At 43.6% G+C, this 16,085-nt stretch overlaps 2 protein-coding genes across 2 annotated transcripts in view; both read left to right on the top strand.

The window, feature by feature from the left end:
- LOC139835102 (uncharacterized) overlaps positions 1–7,407 on the top strand; it is a 52,847-nt gene extending 45,440 nt beyond the window's left edge. The window contains exons 5-7 of the mRNA XM_071825081.1: positions 6,758–6,830; positions 7,097–7,267; positions 7,364–7,407. Of these exons, the coding sequence (XP_071681182.1) occupies positions 6,758–6,830; positions 7,097–7,267; positions 7,364–7,407 (288 nt within the window). The remainder of the gene's footprint in view (positions 1–6,757; positions 6,831–7,096; positions 7,268–7,363) is intronic.
- Positions 7,408–9,487: 2,080 nt separating this feature from the next.
- LOC127328164 (chloride channel protein CLC-a-like) lies at positions 9,488–15,635 on the top strand. Its single transcript, XM_051354788.2, has 6 exons — positions 9,488–9,745; positions 9,823–10,201; positions 10,292–11,212; positions 14,830–14,838; positions 15,437–15,459; positions 15,515–15,635. Exons 1-6 carry the CDS (start codon positions 9,531–9,533, stop codon positions 15,633–15,635), a joined length of 1,668 nt encoding a protein of 555 aa, XP_051210748.2. The 5' UTR covers positions 9,488–9,530.
- The last annotated feature ends 450 nt before the right edge of the window (positions 15,636–16,085 follow it).

Here is a 16,085-nt window from a genome sequence, read left to right as displayed (position 1 = left end):
CCCCGGTGGTTCACCCCTGCATAATCAAGAAGACTCAAGCGTCTAAGCTTGGGGATGCCCAAGGCATCCCCTTCTTCATCGACAACATTATCAGGTTCCTCCCCTGAAACTATATTTTTATTCCATCACATCTTATGTGCTTTGCTTGGAGCGTCTGTATGCTTTTATTTTTGTTTGTGTTTGAATAAATTGGATTACATCATGCTTTGTGGGAGAGAGACACTGTCCGCTGTAGCATATGGACAAGTATGTCCTTAGGCTCTACTCATAGTATTCATGGCGAAGTTTCTTCTTCGTTAAATTGTTATATGGTTGGAATTGGAAAATGATACATGTAGTAATTGCTATAAATGTCTTGGGTAATGTGATACTTGGCAATTGTTGTGCTCATGTTTAAGCTCTTGCATCATATACTTTGCACCCATTAATGAAGAAACACTTAGAGCTTGCTAATTTGGTTTGCATAATTGGTCTCTCTAAGGTCTAGATAATTTCTAGTATTGAGTTTGAACAACAAGGAAGACGGTGTAGAGTCTTATAATGTTTACAATATGTCTTTTATGTGAGTTTTGCTGCACCGGTTCATCCTTGTGTTTGTTTCAAATAAGCCTTGCTAGCCTAAACCTTGTATCGAGAGGGAATACTTCTCATGCATCCAAAATACTTGAGCCAACCACTATGCCATTTGTGTCCACCATACCTACCTACTACATGGTATTTTCCGCCATTCCAAAGTAAATTGCTTGAGTGCTACCTTTAAAATTCCATCATTCACCTTTGCAATATATAGCTCATGGGACAAATAGCTTAAAAACTATCGTGGTATTGAATATGTAATTATGCACTTTATCTCTTATTAAGTTGCTTGTTGTGCGATAACCATGTTCACTGGGGACGCCATCAACTACTCTTTGTTGAATTTCATGTGAGTTGCTATGCATGTCCGTCTTGTCTGAAGTAAGAGAGATCTACCACCCTATGGTTAAGCATGCATATTGTTAGAGAAGAACATTGGGCCGCTAACTAAAGCCATGATCCATGGTGGAAGTTTCAGTTTTGGACATATATCCTCAATCTCAAATGAGAAAATTATTAATTGTTGTTACATGCTTATGCATAAAAGAGGAGTCCATTATCTGTTGTCTATGTTGTCCCGGTATGGATGTCTAAGTTGAAGAATAATCAATAGCGAGAAATCCAATGCGAGCTTTCTCCTTAGACCTTTGTACAGGCGGCATAGAGGTACACCTTTGTGACACTTGGTTAAAACATGTGCATTGTGATGATCCGGTAGTCCAAGCTAATTAGGACAAGGTGCGGGCACTATTAGTACACTATGCATGAGGCTTGCAACTTGTAAGATATAATTTACATGATACATATGCTTTATTACTACCGTTGACAAAATTGTTTCATGTTTTCAAAATCAAAGCTCTAGCACAAATATAGCAATCGATGCTTTTCCTCTATGAGGACCATTCTTTTACTTTTATTGTTGAGTCAGTTCACCTATTTCTCTCCACCTCAAGAAGCAAACACTTGTGTGAACTGTGCATTGATTCCTACATATTTGCTTATTGCACTTATTATATTACTCTATGTTGACAATATCCAGGAGATATACATGTTACAAGTTGAAAGCAACCGCTGAAACTTAATCTTCTTTTGTGTTGCTTCAATGCCTTTACTTTGAATTATTGCTTTATGAGTTAACTCTTATGCAAGACTTATTGATGCTTGTCTTGAAGTGCTATTCATGAAAAGTCTTTGCTATATGATTCACTTGTTTACTCATGTCATATACATTGTTTTGATCGCTGCATTCACTACATATGCTTTACAAATAGTATGATCAAGATTATGATGGCATGTCACTCCAGAAATTATCTGTGTTATCGTTTTACCTGCTCGGGACGAGCAGAACTAAGCTTGGGGATGCTGATACGTCTCCGACGTATCGATAATTTCTTATGTTCCATGCTACATTATTGATGTTATCTACATGTTTTATGCACACTTTATGTCATATTCGTGCATTTTCTGGAACTAACCTATTAACAGGATGCCGAAGTGCCAGTTCCTGTTTTCTGCTGTTTTTGGTTTCAGAAATCCTAGTAACGAAATATTCTCGGAATCGGACGAAATCAACGCCCAGGTTCCTATTTTTCCCGGAACCATCCAGAACACCCGAGAGTCGCCAGAGGGGAGCCCTGGGGGCCCCACACCACACCCTGGCGCGGCCAGAGGGGGGGCCGCGCCGCCCTATGGTGTGGGCCCCCCAGAAGCCCTCCTGCGCCGCCTCTTCACCTATATAAAGCCCCTGGATCGAAAACCCTGATGCGTTCGACGAAACCCACAGAAACCTTCCAGAGCCGCCGCCATCGCGAAGCCAAGATGCGGGGACAGAGTCTCTGTTCCGGCACGCTGCCGGAGCACGGGGAAGTGCCCCCGGAAGGCTTCTCCATCGACACCGCTGCCATCTCCACCGCCATCTTCATCACCGCTGCTGCTCCCATGAGGAGGGAGTAGTTCTCCATCGAGGCTCGGGGCTGTACCGGTAGCTATGTGGTTCATCTCTCCCATGTACCTCAATACAATAATCTCATGAGCTGCTTTACATGATTGAGATTCATATGAGTTTTGTATCACAATTCATCTATGTGCTACTCTAGCAATGTTATTAAAGTAGTTATATTCCTCCTGCACGTGTGTAAAGGTGACAGTGTGTGCACCGTGTTAGTACTTGGTTTATGCTATGATCATGATCTCTTGTAGATTGCGAAGTTAACTATTGCTATGATAATATTGATGTGATCTATTCCTCCTACATATGCATGAAGGTGACAGTGTGCATGCTATGTTAGTACTTGGTTTAGTCTTTTGATCTATCTTACACTATAAGGTTACTTAAATATGAACAAATTGTGGAGCTTGTTAACTCCGGCATTGAGGGTTCGTGTAATCCTACGCAATGCGTTCATCATCCAACAAAAGTGTAGAGTATGCATTTATCTATTCTGTTATGTGATCAATGTTGGGAGTGTCCACTAGTGAAAGTCTAATCCCTAGGCCTTGTTCCTAAATACTGCTGTGTTACTACTGCTTGTTTACTGTTTTACTGTGTTACTACTGCTGCAATACTACCACCATCAACTACACGCCAGCAAGCTATTTTACGCACCGTTGCTACTGCTCATATATATTCATACCACCTGTATTTCACTATCTCTTCGCCGAACTAGTGCACCTATTAGGTGTGTTGGGGACACAAGAGACTTCTTGCTTTGTGGTTGCAGGGTTGCATGAGAGGGATATCTTTGACCTCTTCCTCCCTGAGTTCGATAAACCTTGGGTGATCCACTTAAGGGAAAACTTGCTGCTGTTCTACAAACCTCTGCTCTTGGAGGCCCAACACTGTCTACAGGAAAGGAGGGGGAACGTAGACATCAGTACCCGATAAATTTTACTGGGACTCGACAGAATGGTAAGACCTTAAGCGGCGCCTGTCGAAGTTTACACCAGTATCCCAAGGTCATGTCCAGGGACGTGATCTTGAAGTACGTTTTTGCGGATTGCCACGAGAGCAGTTAACTAGTACCTGATCCGTCAGATGAACTAGCCCCAACTACCATTATCCCTGTACAATATAGAATTTTATGTGAAGAAATATAGAAAAGTTAAAGCTGTCGATTAAAAATAAAACAGTGGAGATTTTCCCTGACTCTACGATTCAAGCAAAATCTCGGGGGCTACTGACATAGGCATCCCAAATGGGCCTGCCGAAGATAGTACCCGGGGTTTACTGAAGGCCCACTACCCAAAGAATAAGAAGATTCGGGAGCCCAAGATATATTAAGGAAAGCTAGAGTTGTAATAGGAAGTGTTATTTGTAATCTGGCGGGATGAGTTAGAAACCGTCCCGGACTCTGTAACTTGTACAGCACGAATCCCTCGGCTCCACCTCCTATATAAAGGGGGAGTCGAGGGACGAAGAGATCATCGAATCATTGTTACAAACCCTAGTTTTCATAATCGTCGAGTACTTTTCGGCTGAAACCTTCGAGATCTACTTGCCCTCTACTTCCAACTAAACCCTAGCCTATAATCCATAGGCATTGACAAGCTGATACCTTGTCACCATCTTCCTCGCACTGTTGTTCTCCTTCAAAGTCTGGCCATTTGAATAGCCAGGGACAAAGCCATGAGTACTTTAAAGTACTCGCAAACTAATACTAGTGTAAGCACTATCAATTTTAGTAAGGGGATACTAAGCTCTAGGTTTATTTGCATAAAGCCAAGTTTATTTCATAAACATTTAGTAAAGACTCTTCATTTGCTAAACTAACTCAAGGGGGAACATTAGTGTCATTCCCACAACTCTGTTGTGATTCAATTCAAAGTCACCATTCACCTTTCAAATTCACGTCCCAAGTCATATGTCACATTTTTGAAAATGGTCTGATGACGGAACAGTATGGCCTTTCCAACCGTCCATAACCGTGGACACGGCTATTCGAATAGTTCTACACTCTGCAGAGGTCGTACACTTGTGCCACAACATTTGCAATAATCCGTCAGGGTTAACTGGCCCTGATTTACCATACTCCGTATGCGAACTACCAACCATAACCTTTCACTTACATACTCTAGTATGAGCACCTCTCCCCATGAGCTTGGCCTCCCGGTGAAAACCGCAGTCAACCCGGGAACTGCACAGGGCTTGGGCCGTACATTCACCTCATATTAACATCATGTCTCATCAGTTCTTTTGTTGTAGAGGCAGCCTCCAGCCTAACCCCGATAACGCTTGTTTAGAGGGAACCCATACTAAAGCACATAAATTTCTAGTTAAGCCCTTACCCATGTCGGGTATTGTGGGGGTACTTTCAAATTGGAATGGTATCGCATCCGAACCCAACCATCAGTTTTTTTGTAAAATTCACCAAGTCATTCACCAGTCATATTCACCTTCAAAATCTTTCAATAGAATGACTCATCATTCCAAGGTTTTCAAAGTCATTGGTTTTCACAAGTTCCCATCTCTAGTAGTCAATTTTAGTTTAGCACTAGCAACTACTTATGAGGGATGCTAAGTATCATGGATTGCTCTAGGCTAAGTTTGATACTCTTGCACTACTCCATAACTAGACTAAGTGAGTCAGGAATCAAAAAGATACTTTGATAAACAAAATTTAGTAAAGCTTGTAAAGTAAAAACTTGGGATAGGAGCATTAAAAATAAAAATAATGGTGCCTTGCTCTTGTAGAGCTTTGCACAAGGGAACCTTGCAAGAGTGTTAGCTTGCCTTGATTGGTGAGATGACCAAAGTTTTCTTGCTCTTCCTCTTGGTAGAAGGCCTCTTCCTCTTGGTAGTCTCCGGTACTAGCGTCTATACACGAATACGAGGATACAATCACCAAACAACACTTAAGTAATCTTAATTAGCCTTATTGGCTTACACAATTGATCTAGTATCACTACTTAACATTTATTCTTAAATTATGCTAGGGTTTCTTTATTTAATCTTAGGAGAAATAGTTTCCTCTCATTGAAGATTGGAATTAGGGTTTCTCTTTGGTTTGGAGAAATAATTTCCTCTCATTGAATCTTCTTAAAATTTAATCTTCTCAAATAACCAGGGATGATCCCATGTTGACCAAGGTCAACACTTCACACTTAGTATTTGAGAAAAGTGATTTAAATGAGATTCATCATCTCATGTGATTTAAATAACTAGTGCAATTTAAATACTATGTTGATTTAAATTCTACAAGTGAGCAAGTGTGAGCCTAAGCATTTAAAGGTCAACACATTACTTCATATCACTTGTGAGAATGATTTAAATGAGGTGCTACACCTCATTGGTTTAAATTCCTAAAATTTGAAATAGTTTGAATGGGCTAGTATTGACTACATAGCCAATATTTTGATTCTAGCCCATGATCATGTACAGAACACCTATCATATTTTTACATAGTAAATTAGGGTTTGTTAAATGTGAATTATTGCAATTGGATTCACTTCAAAATTCACAATGGTTGAATTTTAAGATTTATTTGAATACAGAGAAGTATCTGTTTTGTTATTTTTATCATTTAAATTCTAAAAATAATCTGCAAGTGAGGCCAGTGGCATTGTTTAGATAAAACTCTAAGCTTTCCAAAACATTTCAAATCACTCAATTTGGGTTTCTAGATTTTGAACTATTCAATTTATAGCACTGAGCAGAATTGAAATAAGTGCTGAAACGAATTAATTCGAATACGGCGTAATGGGCTTAGGCGGGAAAAATAATGGGCCGCAACGGTTTGAAAAAGGGAAACCACAGCCCAGTAACGGCGCGGGCCTGCTGACAAGCGGTCCCACGCGTCAGCGACTTAAACTAGCCGAAGCGGTACCTGGCCACGTCGACCGTCAGATTAGAACCAGATCGCACGGTTGTGGTTCGTCTTCTTCTCCGGCGAGAGGAGGGCGTGCTGGCGACGGAGGTTGGGGGTCCGGGAGCGTCCTGGGCCGCCGGCGGTCGAGGGAGAGGTGCGAGGCGTCGTTGGCGAGGACGAGGAAGCGACTGGTACCGTCGGCGAGGCTCCGGGCGGCGTGAATCGGCGACGGCGATCTGCGGGCTCCGGCGGAGATGATCTAGCAATTCCGGCGCTGGAGGCAGTAATTGGAGTGGAGAAGGGGTCGAGGAGAGCGAGGGAGAAGTGGAGAAGTGAATGGTGTGAGGAACTCGTGCTGGGGTGGCCGTTATTTATAGGAACGCGAGGTGATCGGCGGGTGCTGTGAGAGGGTGTCCATGGCGCGGCTGTCTGGAGCGGTGAAGGGGCAAGGTAGGGGTCGCGCTAGGTTGCTGGGGTCATGGAGAGGACGACGCGCGTGAAGGGGCAGCGAGGGGAGGACGATGGCAGGCTGGCGTCATTCGAGTGTTTGCAGTACATGCGCGGCAGATTGTTGATCATGGCGACGGCTAGGGTGCACGCGCGGGCTATCGAGGATGTCTAGGAGGTAGCTGGGGGTGTGGTGATCATTCGTGCCAAGTGGGAGAGGGAGAGGAGGACTAGAGCGTCCAGGCGAGCGTGTGCTCTGCCGTGTCCAGTCTGGGGGCGGGACTCGCTCACCGCGTGCCTGGCACGGTACTGGGCGTGCATGGGCGCGCCTGATTCGGCCAATGTCGTGCTCGTTTCGATCCAGGGAGGGTACAGGCATGCTCAGGGAGGTTCGGTGATGCTCCAGGACAAGGTGGATGTGGCCAGAGATGAGTGGAGAGGTAGGGTGGCATGGTGGTGTCTAGCATGGCCGGCATGGGTGTGTTCTTCATCATGCCTCTACTTTAATCAGTGCTAAAGTGCTGGGTCTGATGCAGAGGAGGTACAGAAGATGGATGATCACAATTCGAAAGGGGTTTAGCCCAAAATCCAGAGGATAATAGAGTGTATGCCAAAACCAGAATCATGCCTGCAAGGTATTCGACATAATGGCCGCATGAAAATTCTTTTCAAATTTTGAAATTCTTTTTGGTGCAGCTCAATTATATAAATAAAGTGAAAGATTGGTGGTGGTGGTGTTCATTTTAGAGTTGTTTTGCAAAGATTTCAAAATGTGGTCATCTTCACCTAGTTTCAACATCACCACTTGTCAAAACCCTACTGGTCAACCTGGTCAACATTTGCACTGATGGTCAACATGAGAGTTGCTCACTTTGACATGGTCTTGGATGACATGGCTTTGGTTGACCAAGGTTGGTTGATGAATCAGAAGATAAATGGGTGCAAAGTGGTGAAGAAAATAAAATTGGGACATATGACCATTATCACATGTATGTGAGTTTTGAATTTTCCTTTGATTTTAATCTGGTTTCTTTTATGCATTTGTGTTTGTTTTTGTTATATAAGAGTTTTAGAATCCATAGGGCAAGCAATGGTGGCCTCATATGAAGATTTGTAAAATTGCCCTTAGTGTATGTGAGTAAAAAAAATGGAATTATCTCACCATTTGAATTCTCTCCAATTGATTTGACTTTTATTGACCCTAAAGTGATTATTATTAGTTTAGAAACATTTTAAGATCATTGAAACCAATTCAAATGGTCTTGCTCAAAGATTTGCAAAAATGGCCATCACACATAAAAGGTGATGTGTCAAATTTTATTATTTTTGTAAATTGTTCACCTTGCTTTACTTGGGCATGGGTTAGGGTCAATTTAGTGCTAGATTAGGTTTAGAAATGGCTTCCCACCATTTGATCAAGGTTTAAAGGCATAGGGCAAGAATTGGGTATTATGGCTATGTGTCACATATGCCTCTATGCATATGTTGCATTTGAGTTTTAATTTGACTTGGCTTGACCCAAATGGTGTTGTTGAGTGTTGAAATGGTATATAGGAGTGATCCCACCATTCACAACAAGTCTTAGGGTCAAGATTCCCAAATTCATAAATTTGCATTTTTCTCTCATATGCCTCTATAGCATTTTTAGTTTCTTTTTATTTTCTTTGGTTTCACTTTGAATTTGGTTTGATAAGTGCTAGATAGGGTGTATGAAGGTTTTCCAAACCTCTAAACAAAGTAGAAAGGTCTAGAGTAAAGATTTGTAAAAATAGCCATAGGCACATATGCCTTTTTCTTATTTAATTTCCTTTTATTTTATTTTAACTAGGATGATGAAAAGAGGGGTGAGGTTTAGGGTTTAAGGTTATTTCAAACTACTATAACAAGCAATCATGGCAATAGCACAAGAATTAAGCAAGATCACTATGTATCACACTTAATTTAATAAAAGTTTTTGTTGGTTCCAAAATTTGGAACTACGGAAATTCATTTATTTTGTTTTGAATTTTTGGGATGTTACAACGGACCTCCGCCGCTCCTCCATCGCCCCTCCGCCGGCCGCTGTCGTTGCCAGGTGCTCACACTCGCCGGTGGAGATGCATCCCAGAACGACGATGTGGGTCGCCGGCGGTGGTACCCGGCGTCGTCAATGACAAAGACGGGGCTTGAGCTCGTCTCTGGCGACGCGACCAGGCAGTTTTTTTTTTAATTTTGAAACTAGCCTTTGCCGTGTTGGTTGAAAAACACTCGGCAAACCTCAGGGCTGTGCCTGAAAACCCTAGGGCACACGGCAAAGGGTGCAGGGCATTGCCGTGTGAGTCCTCCCAAGGCACACAGCAAAGGTGGCCTGACGTGGCACCGTCAGTTAGGTGGAGCAACCGTGAAGTTACTTTTTGCCGTGTTCTTGACAGTGAGGCACACGGCAAAGGCTTTGCCGTGTTCCACGCAGAAAGGCACACGGTAAAGGTTCTTTGCCGAGCTGTTTTTCGCCGTGTGAACTTTACCGTGTTCCGCCACATGGCAAACGCTTTGCCGTGTTCCGAAGGGTCTTTGCCGTGTATTTTGCCAACACGGCAAAACCATGTTTTCCCGTAGTGACGTACGCATAGACATGCCAATCCCAGCCTTGACATCCCTTGTTGTTTCCAAACTTGAAGAAACAGAGGCATCAAAAACTGTCTCTGTGCCAAGGAAGAAACGGGCATGGAGTACGAGCAGAGCGCCGGAGCTACGGCTACGACGTCTGGTCTAGGCAAACACGATAATGGTGTCCACGACAACCCGGAGGATCCAGGGAGCACCAGCAATGGCATCAGCTCCCTAGAGCAACCCCTGCTGAGGAGAAACACTACCCTGACAGCGAACCACCTCGCCATCGTTGGCGCCAAGGTCTCGCACATCGAGAGCCTCGACTACGAGTGAGTGAGCGAGCATTCCATTTCTCTGTTGCAGCCACCTTTGATTCATTGCGTATTGCCATTGCCGTATGATGCAGGATCATCGAGAACGATCTGTTCAAACACGACTGGAGGAGCCGGTCCAACGTGGAGGTGCTGCAGTACATCTTCCTCAAGTGGGCCTTGGCGTTCCTCGTCGGCCTCCTCACCGGCGTCATCGCCTCGCTCATCAACCTCGCCATCGAGAACATCTCCGGCATCAAGATGATCCACATGGTGCAGCTCGTCCGAGATAAAAGATACTGGACCGGCTTCTTCTACTTCTCCGGCTTCAACTTGGCACTCACCTTCGTGGCCGCCGTGCTTTGTGTGGTCTTTGCGCCCACCGCCGCTGGCCCGGGCATCCCCGAGATCAAGGCCTACCTCAACGGCGTCGACACGCCCAACATGTTTGGTGTGCCACAGCTTATTGTCAAGGTCCGTCCACGTCTCGAAATGCAACTGGATCGTAGCTGCTCCAAGTGAATGAAAATGAACAACTGAACTAATAGGTTGCTCCATGCTCAGATCATCGGCAGCATTTGTGCGGTATCGTCGGGGCTCGATCTCGGCAAGGAAGGCCCGCTTGTGCACATCGGCGCGTGCCTCGCCAACCTGCTCAGCCAGGGCGGCGCCGGCCGGTTCCGCCTCCGCTGGAAGTGGCTGCGTTACTTCAACAACGACCGTGACAGGCGCGACCTCATCACCTGCGGCGCCTCGTCTGGGGTGTGCGCGGCATTCCGCTCCCCCGTCGGCGGCGTCCTGTTCGCGCTGGAGGAGGTGGCCACCTGGTGGCGGAGCACGCTGTTGTGGCGCACTTTCTTCAGCACGGCCACCGTGGTGGTGGTGCTGCGGGGCTTCATCGAGGTATGCCGCAACGGACGGTGCGCGCTGTTTGGCGAGGGCGGGCTCATCATCTTCGACGTCGGCGACGTCACCGTCAACTACCACCTCGCCGACCTCCTCCTCGTCACGCTCGTTGGCGTCATCGGTGGACTCCTGGGCGCCCTCTACAACTACCTTCTCCACAAGGTGCTCCGCCTCTACAGTCTCATCAACGGGAAGGGCCGGATGGCGAAGCTGGCGCTGGCCCTGGCCGTGTGCGTGTTCACGTCGGTGGGGCTGTACGTGCTCCCCTTTGCCGTGCCGTGCACCCCATGCGACCCGGCGTTGGGTGCCGCGTGCCCGACCAATGGGATGAGCGGCAACTTCAAGCAGTTCAACTGCCCTGCCGGCCACTACAACGACCTGGCCAGCCTCCTGCATGCCACCAACATGGACGCGACGCGCAACATCTTCTCCACGGGCACCTCCGGCGAGTTCCGCCTCTACTCGCTCCTCATCTTCTTCGCCATCTACTGTGTGCTGGGGCTCTCCACCTTCGGCATTGCCGTTCCGTCGGGGCTCTTCCTCCCCATCATCCTCATGGGCTCCGCCTACGGCCGCATCGTCGTGCTTTAGTCATCAAAACAATTGTTTTGCGTTTGACACTTGCTGTAGTAGCAGCAGCTACTTTCAGCAAATGATAGTTGAAGTATGGCCAGTTTTTAGTTATGTCAAATATGTACGATAAATTATCATGCGAGTCTTGATAGTAGAAACCTTGACGTTGTAGTGAAGCACTTCAAAGCTTTTACTTTCTTTTCTGTAGGATGATGAACAACCTTGAAATGAATAAAACTGCTAGTGCACGCGGCTTTTCTATTTTCCCCGGACAATTGTTCAAGTGCTGGATGCTCCAAATTTACACTGATATTTGTTTTTGAGTGATGCATGTATCATGCTTTCTGTCAAGTATACAAGCACATTGGGATAGACAGATCTGTTAGAACTAAAAGCGTGAAAGCCATGTTCTGGAAATAGTGATATTTACAGACAGTTAGATAGTACCGCTTCTCCTATAAGCTATTTTACTCTTTGGCTGTAACGGTTTAAGTTTTCCTTTTCCACATCGCCTCTGTTTGCCACTCATCCCTCCGCCCTTCATAACGGAGTATATGTTTACTGCTGCCACAAAATCAAAATGATCCTTATAGAAGTGTTTGATCCGGAATGACACACTTAGCATTAGTCACCAAGTGGTATTTTTGTGGGAATGTGCAAAAAGCCTCTCAGTCAACTTGAGGTTACAACTTGACTTTTTTTTTCTCTAGAAATATAAACACGCTTTAGTCATCAAACAACTGTTTTGTGTTTGACACTTGCTGTAGTAGCAGCAGCTACTTTCAGCAAATGATAGTTGAAGTATGGCCATTTTTCAGTTATGTCAAATACGTATGATAAATTATCATGTGTGTCTTGATAGCAGAAACCTTGACGTTGTAGTGAAGCACTTCAAAGCTTCTACTTTCTTATCTGTAGGACGATGAACAACCTTGAAATGAATAAAACTGCTAGGGCACGTGACTTTTTTCCGGGACAATTGTTCAAGTGTTGGATGTTCCAAATTTACACTGATATGTGTTTTTTGAGTGATGCATGCATCATGCCTTCTATGGCACTGACAGACCTTGTTTATTGCAATTTTTCGTTTCTTACACCGTGTGAAATTTAGCTGTGGCAATGTATGATGTAACCAGACCTGTTAGAACTTAAAGTTTTGTAAATATTTTCTAGTGTTCATTCTTCTCTAATAAGTTGTCAGTTTTTCCTCATTCAATCTCTTTATTTACTGTTATGCCCTTTCATGCACAGGCTTGAGGTTGAGTTCTGGGCAAAGCTTCGCACGGAGCTGCACACGATTGAGAGGACCTGCAAGGTTCGAGAGAGCGTCTCTAGACAAAATAAATATAATTATTTATACTCAACTTTTACAATTGTTTATAACTCTTTTTATCAATCCACATCCATAGCTAATAGTATGTTGTAGTAACATTTAGTATAAATAAGTATTTTCTTGAGCAAAGTATAAATAAGCATTATCATTTATACTCAAACTTCTTACATGATTAAACTCAATTTTCAATTCATGATCTTAGTTAATATGTTGCTCTATTTTAAACCGTGTATGTTATAAAAGTCACTTTTTCATACATTGCGTGTAAGAGAGTTGTGTAAATGATGCTTTCTCAAATGTCGGTACATAAAAACAAAATCACATGTATTTTTGGACTAGTTTTTGTCACTTACATGAATATATTGCATACAAACATTTGTTTATCTCCCACTCGTGGTAGATATATCTAACTTCTACTTATGTATGATAAAAAAATCTTTATACAAGTTTCTAGTTTATACTTAGGTATACTCAAATAAAAAATCCAGTGTATATTTCATATTTAAAAGGATCTTGACATTGAATCATTGCCATGATGCTATCATTTTCTTGGGGAGAATGTGTCTTACATATAATACTCCCTCCATCCCATGAAACTCGTCTGAGATTTGTCAAAATGTGGATGTATCTACATACTATTGATACATCCAAATTTTAACAAATCTCAGACAACTTTCATGGAACGGAGGGAGTAGTATGTATTGCAACATGTGTCTACTTTGCATTTGGTAGTGAAATATCATCGCTTTATCTAATATAGCCCTTCGTATTCATGAAACTACTCCGCTTAAGACTAGCCATAATAAAAAGATGAAACCAACAGTGGGAGGAACCACCGTTGTATTTGATAATTGAGGTGGCGAGTCTCGAACTCTGGCTGTTTAGTACAGCTTCACATGTACTAACCAGTAAGCCCCAGAGTCTTTCTCAAGACTAGCCATAATAAAAGTATCATGCATACCATGTTAACAAAAATTTGATGTGGCACAACAGTTAATGAGAAAAGAGTTGAGACCGGTATCGTAGGTGGATACCATATCATAGCGGGTAAAACTAGAAAATTTAATAGCAAATGCATGATACTACAAAATATTAACTATGATGGAACCATGATACTACCTCATGATATTATGTGTTGTAGGGACGCGGTTGATCATATGTATGATCATTTTCATTATGACTGGTCTAAGATATGGGCTAAGATAATGTTGTGTTGTATGATCATGAGATGATTCTTTTTTCTATTGATTACTAGACTATTGGCCGTCATAAATTTGTTAACAGTTAACCATGGTTACCAAGCGATCGAGCAGGGGCCTTTGCCCCGCGAGGCCCGCCCGCGGTAGTTTTCCTTTTTTCCCGTACATGGCCGACCCTACTAATATCGACAGTGAATAATCTACTATTGCACTCTGTGAGAGTTCGTCTAGTAGAAAACTGGCCTTCCGTCCAGGCCTTCTGTCCCGGACCAGTATGGAGCTGGGACAAATGGCCAGGCCACGCCGCCCCGAAACTAGTTGGAGGGCACGGGGATTTTTGTCCCTGTTCTTTAGGGACCTTTTATCGCGGGTGGTGGATCGGACCGGGACAAAAGGGTCCAAGGCCTTCTGCAGCCTGGTGGCAGCCCTTTTGTCTCGGTTTATGGCTCAAACCAGGATAAAAGGTCAAGGCCTATATATATACAGCCAGCCCCTATCTCCCTACATTTTTTTCCTTGGTTGTGGAAGGTGGAGGTTTATGCTAGCTTTTTTTTCTTCATGTGCACAAGAGGTGTTTGATGAAATGTTTGTGAGGATGCCACTAAGTTTATTTAATAAGATTTTCCTCTTTTTTTTTCCTAAAAGGTTAGCAACTATTTTCTCGTATATATAGACCGCACAATACTAATTTTAGCATGGTGATTGCATTTGATACATAATTGTACATATGGTGCAGATGAGTCATCCATGGATATACGGTAACCGATGCGATCCCGCTTTCAGAGAGGGCGTGAAATCTTTCCTGCTTGTGGCCGAGGCCAACAAGGGGAAGCAAGGTTTTATTTGTTGTCCATGTCTGAAATGTCGGAATGAGAAGGATTACTCTTGCTCAAGAGACATTCAGAGCCACCTGCTTCGGCACGGATTCATGTCCGGCTATAATGTTTGGACCAAGCACGAAGAAGAAGGGGCTATGATGGAAGACAGTGATGAAAAAGATAACGATGATAACTACCGATCTATGTTCCCTGAATACGATGATACCGCAATGGAAGACAATGAAGAAGAAGAAGGTGAAGAACGGGCACCAGATGAGCCTGGTGATGATGATTTTTGTCGGGCCATTTCTGATGCAAGGAGAGATCGTGGCACAAATAAGGAGAGGTTGCAGTTCGACAAGATGTTAGAGGACCACAAAAAATTGTTGTACCCAGGTTGTAAAGATGGGCAGAAAAAGCTGGGTAGCATATTGGAATTGCTGAAATGGAAGGCAGAGGCCGGTATGACTGACTCGAGATTTGAAAAATTGCTGATAATATTAAAAAAGTTGCTTCCAAGAAAGAACGAATTTCCCGCCAGTACGTATGAAGCAAAGAAGCTTGTCTGCCCTCTAAGATTAGATCTACAGAAGATACATGCATGCCCTAATAACTGTATCCTCTACCGCGGTGAGAAGTAAGTGAATGTGAATAAATGCCCGATATACGGTGCATTGCGGTATAAGATCAGAAGAGATGACCCTGGTGATGTTGAGGGCGAGCCACCCAGGAAAAGGGTATATATTTCTGTCAACCACATTCGCACTGACAGATCTTGTTTATTGCAATTTTCGTTTCTTACACCGTATGAAATTTAGCTGTAGCAATGTATGATGTAACCATACCTGTTAGAACTTAAAGTTTTGTAAATATTTTGTAGAGTTCATTCTTCTCTAATAAGTTGTCAGTTTTTCCTCATTCAATCTCTTTATTTACTGTTATGCCCTTTCATGCACAGGCTTGAGGTTGAGTTCTGGGCAAAGCCTCGCGGGGAGCTGCACACGATTGAGAGGACCTGCAATGTTCTGATGTTCCTGTGTGCGTCTACAGCCATCCTGTCGCTGACCAATGCGATGTAGTGGAGTATGTCAGCGTGTGAGGCTTAAACCAATGATGTTGAAGGAACCTAGTATGGAGTAATATTTATGTGCTATGTCATGCATGTGCTGGATTCTAGGGTTTTAATGAGGTATATGCCGGATCTGTTTATCGGGATGAACACTGGATGTGCTTGCTACATGTAAATATATCTGAATATGGTACGTACTACTACCTCTGTTTGGTATTAATCGACACACGCTGCTGTGCCAGGTGCTGGTTTCAGTTAAAATACGAACGGAGTGAGTACTTTAGTTCTGAATGATGGGTGTGTACTTGTCATATATCAGTTTCACTTGTTTTGAGCATACCGTGATGGGCATGTGGGTAGTAATAGAAGCCCCACATTATGGCAAAGAAAAGTTTGATTCAGAGGGAGAAGAAGTGGCAGAAATTAGAACAGATATATCATTTGATTCGTCAATCCTTTT

The sequence above is a fragment of the Lolium perenne genome, chromosome 2 (assembly GCF_019359855.2).
Source record: "Lolium perenne isolate Kyuss_39 chromosome 2, Kyuss_2.0, whole genome shotgun sequence".
NCBI lineage: Eukaryota > Viridiplantae > Streptophyta > Magnoliopsida > Poales > Poaceae > Lolium > Lolium perenne.
The sequence above is the reverse complement of the archived record's forward strand: the minus strand, read 5'-3'. Positions and strand labels throughout refer to the sequence as shown.

Excerpts from the sequence above, each read along its gene's own strand:
- LOC127328164 (XM_051354788.2), top strand. The coding sequence starts at position 9,531 with ATGGAGTACGAGCAGAGCGCCGGAGCTACGGCTACGACGTCTGGTCTA. Across the intron at positions 9,746-9,822 it reads ATCGAGAGCCTCGACTACGA|GATCATCGAGAACGATCTGT; the intron begins GTGAGTGAGCGA and ends CGTATGATGCAG. Across the intron at positions 15,460-15,514 it reads TCATTCTTCTCTAATAAGTT|GCTTGAGGTTGAGTTCTGGG; the intron begins GTCAGTTTTTCC and ends TTTCATGCACAG.